This window comes from Linepithema humile, chromosome 3 (assembly GCF_040581485.1).
Source record: "Linepithema humile isolate Giens D197 chromosome 3, Lhum_UNIL_v1.0, whole genome shotgun sequence".
Lineage (NCBI taxonomy): Eukaryota > Metazoa > Arthropoda > Insecta > Hymenoptera > Formicidae > Linepithema > Linepithema humile.
Window position 1 is genome coordinate 6,904,088 of NC_090130.1, and position 12,174 is coordinate 6,916,261.

The following is a 12,174-nucleotide window of genomic DNA, read 5'->3' on the forward strand; positions in this document are numbered from 1 at the left end:
TCTTCCGTTCGTATATACCTCTCTTCCGTCGTTCGCTTTCGCGTAATAAAGCTCGCGCGCGCGGCTTCGTTAGGTTTTTATCTCCCGGAGAAAAAAAGAATTAATTTCGAGAGACGCCGCCGTTTTTCTGTCGGTACTCTCTTCCGTTTCGCGTACGCGAACGCGCGTTCAGGACGCCGACAAGAGCTTCATCCTTTCGGTATTATCTTCTTCGGTGGAATTGGAAGACGCGTGATAGCCGGCAGACCAATGTGAAAAAAGTCGATCGAAAGGAGATGGTTGGAGAAGCAAATTTAACCGTCGCTATGTATTATTTTCCGTTGGCTAGTAAAGCTGATTAAAACACTTGATAATCTTTTCTCCTATGAATTTTTGAATACGCAATTTTTGTTAATTGTCGTAAATAAAAAATTTTAATAAAATCCATTCTCACAAGATGAAAAAAAAAGCAGACGTATTCAAGCAAGATTCAAGTCAAATCACGTGTTTCTATACTCGTTCTTAATATACCAGTGAAATTAGATTCTTGCAGTAGAATCAAGCATGATCCAATATACTTACGTCATTCGGCAATAAGCACGATGGATCTAGAATTTCTGTATAGAATGTAGCAAGTAGCGCAAGAAAATCTCATGCATTAGGTTCGATTGGTCGGAACTATCTATATACACCGCGCGTATAGTTCCGTGTATAGAAATAATTTAGCGGCGCAAACGATCGCGAACTTCACAATCCGTTGATCGGCGCAAGAGAGAGAGAGGGCCGCGCCGGTGTATTTCGCCGGTGTATCGTCTTTGCGGATCGAGCACGTAATTTTCAAGCCCGGCTTAGTCACGGTTGTGAGTAATAATTCCATCTGGTACCTACTTTCCGCCGTACCGGCACATAAACTCGTGCCGTCGGTGTGTGTGTATGTGTGTGTGTATGTGTGGACACACACATACACACTCATACATATCGCGTTCCAGATCGGCTTCACGTGCACGGGGCCAAGTCATGACAATACGCCATCGCGGCTCGTTTCTATAAATCTCCTGTGACCCGATAAGAAAAGATTGCCTACCGATGAGGTGGTCGAGCGGGCTACCACCCCCATCGACCACCCGGCCGACCGCCATACCCCCGGAGAGCGTGCCGCCTACAATACACCTCGAGCGCGCTCGTGCCGACGTTAAATCGAAGGGCACGGGCATTAACTGTCTCCTTTCACCTCTACCTTATTCCAGCACCGACCGACCGCCGTCCCCCGCCCCTCTCCTCCTCTTCCAACGCCGGGTCCGTAAGCTCGCGTGCTCGATGAAGTATATTTAAAACCGTAATTACGATACAATCAGCGAGCCCCGTGACCAGATACGCATCTCGATGTGGAGGAGAGTATGAGGTCGATCGATCGGTTCGAACTCGAGAACCTTTTTTTAAAAACCTAAGGGGTAAAGGTACAGAAGGGTGAGATCGGCTGAGGTCGGCGGAGAGAAAGGGAGAGAGAGAGAGAGAGAGAGAAGCGGACTCCCAGCGACTGCGGAACAGACGCAACCACGCACCGTACCTGTGTAAGTGTGTTCATGCGTGGGCGGGAGAGGTGGAACGAGTTTTACACGTCGCGCAAAAGTTAGTTCCTAATTATTCAGATTTTCTAATTAATGTTTCAGCCGACAATGATGGAGCATGCGGGTCGTCTTTCCTCTCCCTCTTTTTTCCTTTACCGTGTACACACGCACAACTCTCGCTCGCGAGAGCGCGGCCATTCCTGATTGCAGTCGTGGGTTAGGTGATATAGATTGAGGACGTTGCTTATTCGTCTTCGAGCCGTATCGCAGCGAAATATTCGTTTGTGTGTAATCAAGTTGATACATCGATATCAACCGGCATTAAATGATGCCAAAAACAACTTGGGATGCAATCAAGAAATTTCTCGAGATAGCGTTAAAATGCAAATTATAAATGTACGATTTTGAACATTGATGCCAGCAAACAGCGATAATCGTGAAATTGATCATCAGTCAGCTAAAAAAACCGACGACAAGAAGCGAGGGAAGAGCGACAAATAGCGACGATAGAAAACAGAGGACCGCCTGGCGTTTGGTCTAAAAAGAGGACGGAAAACTGACGAGTTATATCGCGAGTTTCTATATTTTATTCTACTCTTGAAACTTGCGAAATGAATATCTAACGATATTGGTTTCCCCTGACGTCCCGCATAAGCCAGCCATCGCCAAGAGAAGCCGCGAGTCCGGTAAGCACTCGTTGCACTCTTCTAACCCACGTCATTTTCGCTCGAGTGAAAATATTTCTAGGTTTTTGCCAGGCCACCGTTCGCCCTCTCCCTGTTCCTCCGGTCGGTACTCAAGTCGAAAGCCTCTTGAAAGCCTCGACGCAACCGCGAATCCTTTTCGCGAATACCGCAAGGTGGATTCTCGACGAGACGTAGATGCAGATGTAACGTCTATAAAAATTCTATGTTGCATTTGTGCCTCAAAGTTATGCATATCTAATTTCTCTTACAGTTTACGCACATTATAAATTTAGATAAAAGTTTATAGACCTTAATTTCAAATATATTAAATATGAAATTGATAAAAAAAAATATGAAAGTGTTACATATGTAGATAATTTATTACTTTTAAATAATGACTCAATGTGGAATACGTTTAACATGTTAATTAATACCGCATATCTGAAACTGTTACTGCATATAATTTAAAAAATGAGTTATGACTCATAATTGCGATCTTTCCTAGAAATGCTTACACAATCGCGAAAGCTCTAGTTTCTCCACCCACCAATGAATCTGTCAGTTCAACGTAAGTCTAATCTGTTTTATGGCTCACGGCGCCGCGGATACTTCGCGGATAAGTATTATATGCTATATATCCGTTATATGTATAGCGTGTACATACAGACACGTAATCGCCGTGCCGGAGGCACGATAAAATTTGTCGTTTTCGTCCGGGCCGCGACCCGATTGTTTGTCGCCATATCGCCGTGTATTGCGCAGTCGATTGCTTCTTATCGCGCTAATTATCAGCAAATCTTCCTATCAGGACAAATATGGTAATATCGTTAAAGATATACTTGCGGGCCTATCATCGGCGTTACCAATATGGCAGCCGTTACCGATATCTTGTTGCACGATCCACGTATCGCTACGTGATCGTAAATTGTGACATACGGAAGGTTCCGATTGGTTAATACGAATTTATCTGATGCATCCATTGCTGCATCTGTAAATTGTATACTTTCAATTTTAGTCTAATTTAAAAAAAAAATATATTTTATTAATAAATTTAAACATAATTTTATTAATAATAACGCACTGATATAAACTAACATTTATTTTAATATGCGTAGTAGAATTTTAATATAAATCTGCGATGTTGAGATAAGACGTGGATTTAAAAAATTATAAATTATATATAGAAGAGAAAAAATAAATTGTAATGTTAAACAATAAGCTTGATTTTAACAAATGTGTAATAGTGAAATCATCAATAAAAAAAGTTGATTTACTCAAAGTTGGTTCACGTATAATCAGTATGATTTTCGGTTGCCTCATTACATATATCTGTTTCTACTGAATATTTCATATGAAATTCTTGCGGATAATTTTGCATCGCCAAAGTGCGAGGCGAAAGATGAAAAGAAATTCCGCCGCTGACGACTGTCGTCGTCGCTACACTCACGCCGGAAGTAGAAAACGACAAAAAATTCGGTATCTTAAACTGTCGACTGCACTTCCATTCATAAGCAATGTTTCACTTCGCAAAGTAGCCGGCAAAATTTTAGAGCAAAACTCGGTCTAACAATTCACGCGTTGAAATATAAATGGTTATGATTAATAATATTAAATAATAATAAAATATAAATATTAAATAATGAAAAAATAAAATAAAAAATTTGAACGCGTCCGAAAATGACGTTATATTGAACATTGAATTTTACCTCGGATGGATAGTCACTTGCAATTGCGCGAAGATCAGACAAGAAAGCGGTGTCCCGCTGTGCCTTTCGCGCAGAATGGCAGGCCGGCACGGTTGTTCCGGTGGTAATCTTCGCAGGACGACACGCGCGAATAGGATATGAGAAGAAGAAGCGTGGATAACACTGTCGGTTATTTTTCGATCTACCGCGCTCGGTACATTAGCCAACGTGTTTTGAAACACTCGCCGAGCGTATTTGCGTTGGCACGAGTAACACGGTGTCTCTTTCATCTCGCCACGCCGCTAGAAGTTCTACTCTTCCTCCTCACGCATGTCTTTGTCACCCCTTAAACGTCTTGCGAGAGTCGAAGGAAAACGATCAGAAATAAAATAATTCTGAATTTCGCTGAAGTCGTTAAGGACTCATTTGTGATACAATTCTCAGAAATATAACATAATTGAAATCCCGCGTTGCCGCGTTATTATTATAGCTATTGTTAACGAATTGAAAGATCAGAAGAACCATTATATTTTCGAATACAATTGCGCGATAACGAGAATGAATCACTTGTTACGCTACAACGACCAAATGACTGAGTTTCCACCATACCTTTTGGCAACAATCATTGTCAATCATCAGCATGCATCACGTTTGTATATTACCCCGTGATAATCGGCGAAACATTCGAAGATGGATGACAGATTGAATAACTAGTAATTTCCAATTGCAATAAATGCAAATTAAATAGGTATTACACTATTATGCAATAATCGTATCCTCCGCAATTTAAAATTATCGTTTAAAAACTAGCGATCAATTGTTATACGCGAGAAGATAAAAAAGTAGAAGGACTTTTTTTTAAAGAGTTCGACACTTCAAATGTCCCTGTACTTTCCTTAGTATCGCATAAAATTCCAAACTCCAATGTCAGAATCTTCTTCTTTAGGCAGCTTGTATACAACTAGTATTAATTTGACAAATGGAGCAAATTCTCTTTATACATTCGTAAAGCATGCCTATGATAACTCGATGTAATTACGACCGAAGACTCGCGGCACGTGGAGCGTTAAGGACAAATAAATATCTATTACAAGTTTTAAAGCTGCCAGATTCTGATGTTTAATTAAGATCAAGCAGCTGCGGGGAATAAGACGGTGTCGCTACAAAATGCCGAAGATAAGTACAGCAACAAAATAGCGAGGATTTAGAGCCGCAGCCGTGACGAATTCAATTTGTCGCGGCGACACAAGCTACACAAAGGCCCGAAGGCCCTCTGCCACCTCGGCAGCGCGTATGTTATCATTGCCGCTATATCCAATTCCTCCAGCAACAGAGGCGCGGAGACACCAATGTTGATGGAATTCGAAGACTAAACATTGAGAACATTTCCGCCACTGTAATTTATTGTTCAACCGTTGTTCACATCGGAAGACAAATCTAAATGAAACACTCGATGTACTTGGTATGTACCTATAGTAATTGCACACGTGCTGAAGGTTCCCCGAATACACGGAGAATCCCGTGTGATGTCTTACGACACAAAAGTTGCACAAACGCCAACGTTATCGCGACGGTTTAAGCAATGCAAACATCGCCGGCGTCTCATTCCGTTGAGATACCTAATCGAGGATTCGCCAACAAATGCTACTGTAACATCGAATGGAGCACGTCCTGCATCGATATTTATCGTTTCAATATCGCGCGGCGTGGTTACGCGACAGGAAGCGGAAACGATGAATCGCGAACGAGCGCGCTTATCGCGGATTTGTCCATCTCGTTAATTTTTGCCATTGCTATGTTTTATAGGATGTTACGCGGTCGTGACGATTCTAACATCTGGCCACATCCTATCCGGGAAAAAACTTCTGCCGTAACAATATTACATATTACAGGAACAACTTCGTTACGCGTCCGTATCGGATTTAAATTTAACAACAAATGTTCTGTAGATATCAGATGCGAATAATACGCACACAGACTTGAAGGAACCAACGCCAAAAATAAAGAAATCTCCACCGTTTTCTGGCAACGTCCTCGTGCCGCTCGCACGAGATCGTGATTCAGACGCGCGACGAAAGTGATTTATTTGCGGAGAGGCGAGCGGAACGTTTCTCGGAGCGCACGATCTAAATGCGCGAAGCGCGAGCCTGTCTTCATGGGGTGACGGACAGGATGCCACGGGGACAGCGTGGATCGTTCACAATGTCTTGTTGAAATTACAGGCGTGCCGTGACAGAGATGGTGGTGGCAACCGGCTTGTATACGACATTGGTGACTCTAAAGTGTGAGGTAATGAGTCGCGGGACACGAAAGATGGTTACAATCGCAAATTATAGCCATTTTGTTCCGCGGATAATATATATAAACGCGGAAAATAAGACGACGTTTTGTGCGCGCGAGCAAAGCGTTTGGCTGAGAAACCGCGAGGTCTTCCAATTGAAAAAAAAAAAAAAACTACAATAATTGAGAGCGGAATCTTTTGAATTGTAATCTAAAAAATCATAATAAAAATCGCTAACTCAAGCTTAATTACAGTCGAAAAGAAATTCAGTCTTTATGTGATGTGAAACTTGTTGATCGAAAGTCGATTGATAAGGAATAAAATGATAATTCTTATCAGCCAAGAGCACACACTCGGAAAAAGATAGCTGATACAATCTGTCTCGTTTCATGATATTTTTCGAAAAACAAGAGAAGCTTGCGCGTGGCAGCGATATGAAGTGATGAAAAAGCTATAAATAGACTAGAAAGCGCACACGTACACGTTACTGACAATGAGTCAAGTGATAGATACGCGGAAGCAGTCTCCACATTATTAAGCTTTATCTGTCACTCAAAATACAAAGAAATGTCAAATACTTAATATATTTATGTATGTATAGGTGTGTGTGAAGCTGGCGTATCATTTCGCGGAAACTCACAAATAATTAAGAGTTCTGACTTTATTTTCAATAGTTCTAGAGTTCCTGATAGTTTAAACAAATAGTTCTGGCCATTAAACCAACGAAAATGCCTCAGGACAAACTGAGACGCCAACTTCACGCAGCGTCTCACTTTGTCCTACGACATTTTCCTTATCAATAATTGTTGGAAATTAAAAGATTTATAGTTCTACAAGAGTTCTAAGAAGAGTTCTGCCTTTTAAAAGCAAAAAAATATCAATAAAGATAAAATAAGGAACAAGCGAATCCTTATATCTATAGATATACAGATGAGACGCCGGCCTATTTTCAAGAGTTCTGTTTATTCCAACTTAGCTCTCGTATAGTTCTGGGCATGCACAATATCTTTCCAAAGAGTTCTGATGGTTACAACAATTAGACCTTTTTTTAAAAAATTATTTTACCTGAAAAACGTATTTTTTCGAGTATAAAGGTGAGACGCTGGTCGTATGTCGATAATTCTATCGATTTCAAGTGACATTTCGTGTCAGTTTGTAATCACTTTTTATTTCTACGAAGAGTTCTATGCATAAAAGTTATTACAATGTTGATTAAACAAGTTAGATCTCTCGAGAGGCTGGACGTATATATATTGAGCTATCGAGGTGAGACTGATCATTATTCTACGTCATAGATTTTGAAATTTTTATTTTATTGTGTGAAAGTGTATTGTTTTAAATGTACTTATCTTGTTCTTAGCATAATCCAGAATCACGGCGTGGACATTTAAAATAATATACTTACACAGTAAAATAAAAATTTTTTAATCCATGACGTTGTAGAAAAACAATCAACGTTTCACCTCGATAGCTCGGTATTTATACGTCCAGCGCTTCAAAAGATCTAATTTATTTAATTAACATTCTAATAACGCATAGAACTCTTCATAGAAATGAAAAGTGACTACAGCCTGACGCAAAATGTCATTTAAAATCGATAGAACTATCGAAATACGACCAGCGTCTCACCTTTATACTCGAAAAGATACGTTATTCAAACAAAATAATTTTTTTTTTAATTTCTAATTGTTGTAACTATCAAAACTTTTTGGAAAGGCATTGTGCATGCCCAGAACTATACAAGAGCTAAGTTGGAATAAACAGAATTCTTGAAAATAGGCCGGCGTCTCATCTGTATATCTATAGATATAAGGATTCGCTTGTTCTTATTTTATCTTTATTGATATTTTTTTGCTTTTAGAAGGCAGAACTCTTCTTAGAACTCTTGTAGAACTATAAATCTTTCAATTTCCAACAATTATTGACAAGGAAAATGTAGGACAAAGTGAGACGCTGCGTGAAGTTGGCGTCTCAGTTTGTCCTGAGGCATTTTCGTTGGTTTAATGGCCAGAACTATTTGTTTAAACTATCAGGAACTCTAGAACTATTGAAAATAAAATCAGAACTCTTAATTATTTGTGAGTTTCCGCGAAATGATACGCCAGCTTCACACATACTATGTTAGTATTATAAAATGTTCGAGGACATTGTGAAATTTATATTTAATTCGTGTAATTATTAATGTTGTAATGTTAAAGGTAAGTCAAGAAAGTCAAACGACACGTATCGGATTTCTAAAACTATTAACGGAATAATGAGAAGATCCAGCTACGCGATGTACATATATATAGAGGAGAGACATCGACACATGTCTGATATAATTATCGACCCGTCATAAATTAACGTACTTCTGAAGTCTCCATAATTCATGGGCGTACTCCCGAGTATCGCGCGACCGCCCCTCTCTGAAACGTTCCCGTCCCCTTTCGGAGACACTATCGCATTATTTACTCCTCATTATCGTCCTTAAATCATCCCGCCGTTCAGGGGGGACTTGAAACTGCCATTACCTCTCTTTAATCGACGAATAATAAAAATCATTCCGGCGCTCTTCACGGCGCGCGATGGCTTCTCAATAAAGACATTGTCCGGGGAGCAAATTCTTATCCGTTAAAAGGCACGAGAACAGAAACGCCATCCCCTTGCTACCCGCGGAGACAAGAGGATGGACGAACAAGGACTAAGGATACGACGTCGACAAGAGGAGGGATCGGAGATTATCGGCTCCGGGATTACAACGGGCTCTCCGAAGGCTTCGAAGCAAACGATTTTCCTCGCGCGGGGACGGCGGAGACACGGTGGGCGCAAAGGGAACAGAGGAAGGGCGGACGCGGTGGTTGAAGGCGACAGAAAAGGAGGAGTGGTTGTTATTGGCTCTAAGAAGGATACTTATTGAACTCTTAGCGGCGTTTTTATCACTCCTTTCTCACGCGCGCGCCGCTTTAAGTGTTTTTGGCTTTGTTTAAGGGCTCGTGTTGTACACCTCTCTCTCCCTTTTTTTCTCTCTCTCTCTCTCTCTCTCTCTCACCCGCCCCCTCCGCGCCGCCGTTTTCACCTCTTCCGCATTATACACCCTTAACAGGTTCCGCTTCCTCCCATCCTCCTCGCCGCTTTGCTCTTCCTTTACCGCAAGATTTTTACGGGCTCGACCTCCTTGCACGCCGCTTCGTAAACCACGCAAAGTGCACGGCACTAAAGGGTGCAACTACCACTTAGGCTCTTCCTGACCACTTCCGAGGGAAAAAAGGCTTCGAGTAGCGACGGATAATTCGTATTCTATATTACCTCTCGAAGATTTATTAACTTGGAAAGCTCTATATGCCCTCTTCAACTCGCAGATTAAGCTATAGTATGTAATACAAATATTTTCGTAGCATTTATGAATTGCCATTATCTTTGGATTTCATATTATTTCCAACAATTTATACATATCTTTGCATATAATTAATAATTTTTCGACATAATAAATCTTGTCAAAGAATCAAATCTATTCATTTAATTAGCGCCATGCTAGACACAACAAGACAAACCATTTTCACAGCAGTATATATTTACACATAATTATGCAAGTACTTGCAATTAATCGGCTTTAATTGCACATCTGCGAGAAAGCATAACGACTCGGCATACCTCGCGCGATGCCCCCTGTCTTTAAATAAAACAAAATGCAAGACGGAGTCGTCCGTCTCTTCTACGAGACAACCGTAGTTTATTAGATCGAATATTCGGTGGTAAAAGTGAGAGATGACCATCATTATCTCCATTCATCCGCGTCGCACGGCAGCTGCGCACTTGCAGCTCGAGATTGCAGAGGGCGGTTAGACGAGCGCGACTCCTCGGAGACATTTGCACGGTCGTCGCGCGGCTATTTTTACCGAGAACCAAAACCACGGTAGCACGTCCACCTCCCTCCCCCGCCTCCTCGGTTATTTACCCTGCCGATAAATATACAATAATGTTATCGGGCGAGGTTCGAAAGCCCGCAGGACCGACGAGTTGTAATAAAAGGTCCGCCACATTCCGGCGCTTTAACGACCCGAGCGAGTGACCGGATTCGAAAGGCCAGACATGCCGCGCATTGAGCGCAAAGTCGTCGACATACCGTCGTTACTAAATATATATCGAGATGTACCTATTCAACTGGGACGCGATCGCGGTTAACGGGCAACGAGAATGCTGGAGAGCGATACCGGCGCAATCTCCGACGCTTTTCTAAATTGACTTCGTTATCTATTTCGATGGCTGATCGGGTATCATTAGTTACATGTTTGCTACTTATAGCCCCGAGCAGGAGTTTGCGTGGTTCCGCGGCAGCGCGTTGGAGTAATTTGAAACGTTTATCGCGAATCTAGGTCCCGATCGTGTATCTCTTTCGCGGGAAAAATGCCACGCGAGAGTTGTGAAACGGCTCGCCCGAATTCATTACCTGCCGTTTGTACGCCAATCATGCTGCTATCTTTAAATGCGATACGCCATGCAAAACTTGCAGCAAGCCTTTATCTTTATAATTCATATGTTAGTCTCCGTTTTGTAACAATATACAATATAATTTGCGGTAAAAAAATATAAGCCTCTGCACAAAGTTGCACGGAGCACTTGTTATCAGTGAATAGCTTTCAACGAAATCTTTGAAACCGTAAATCATATTTTTTTGTAATATCCTTTGTAATAAAATAATTTTGAAGATTTAATAGAATATTTGTTGCTCTTTTATTAATAATAAATACTAATACTAAGTCCTAGAAAAAACTTTAAAAAATTTCGAATTTGTGAAATTGTAATTATTAATTGAAAAATTTCGGGAATATATACACGATTCGAAATTGTGTGATGGCATCAATAGATTATAAAGGGGTGAGTATCAGATATGCGTGCGGTATACGGACGTGATTGCGTAGAACAGAATGCGTAGGCGGATGAAGAAGGAGAGGAACAATAAACCACCGAATGCGGATATCGAACACGAGTAGCAACGTTAGTCATCCACCTCGACACGTCGCGGCTCACGCATGTCTACACGCGGATATCGCGCTAACATACACGCGGTGGTTTTGCACGCTGTAACCCCTAGTTGGTTAAGCCGCGCGATCGTTCGTGAACGAACGTTCGATTTATCAACCCTTCCGCGAGCAACGATATTTTACAATCTACGGTGATATTAATTAAGAAAAACTTTTCGGAGAAAATATAGATATTATTACTAATAATTTGACCAGAGACGATTTATTGCGCTAAATTTTTTTTTTTTTAATAAATTATTAGCCATTAATTTTAGTATTGAGTATCGAGAAGACGGAAAAAGTGTTCAAACATTGAGATTTCACATAACGTTACGTGAGAGAACAACATTTTAGCAGAAGGGTTCAAGTTTGATTCGACTTACCTCTTTGTCTTTGGCCTGCAGCTCCTGCTCGAGGTTGCTGTTCGGCGTCCTTCTGGGATTGCTGGCATCGTGTACCTGCTGTTGATCGCTTCCCTGCGGAGGCTGAGACAATTGGTGTCCCTCAGTCTTGGAATTGCTGTCATTCGTTGCGGCGAGCTGTTCTTTCAGCGCGGCTATTTCTTTCTCCGCCGAAGTTGCTCTCTGAAATAAGAGAGAGAGAGAGAAGATAATGAGTGTTTTGCGAACGTTAGCATTCGCGATTTATAACATATCAGCAGTAATTCCTTCGACGAGAACTCGAACTCGCATTTTTAATCTTCTCATCAACTTACTTAAGCACATGAGAGACAAAGATTGCGTTATGTTAAATTACAGTCGCGCCATATATTATGCGATATAAACGAATGATACTGATATGGCACTTCTTATCAATTCGATATCGATATAATGCATCGTATGAGTTTTTTTTTACATTCGCAAACATTCGGCGAACACTTTCAGAGCTAATTAACAAAAGAACGAAAAATTCTGTCGATTTTGATCCAATAATAATAAACTATACGTTTTATCGCCGAGACATAGACGCTTAAAA

General features: G+C 41.1%; 1 protein-coding gene across 7 annotated transcripts in view; it reads right to left on the bottom strand.

Annotated features, from left to right (window-relative positions):
- ct (homeobox protein, cut) overlaps nt 1-12,174 on the bottom strand; it is a 137,579-nt gene that overhangs the window by 56,580 nt on the left and 68,825 nt on the right. For all 7 annotated transcript variants that reach the window (XM_067351917.1, XM_067351920.1, XM_067351918.1 and 4 more), the window contains one exon: nt 11,583-11,783. In XM_067351917.1, the coding sequence (XP_067208018.1) occupies nt 11,583-11,783 (201 nt within the window). The remainder of the gene's footprint in view (nt 1-11,582; nt 11,784-12,174) is intronic.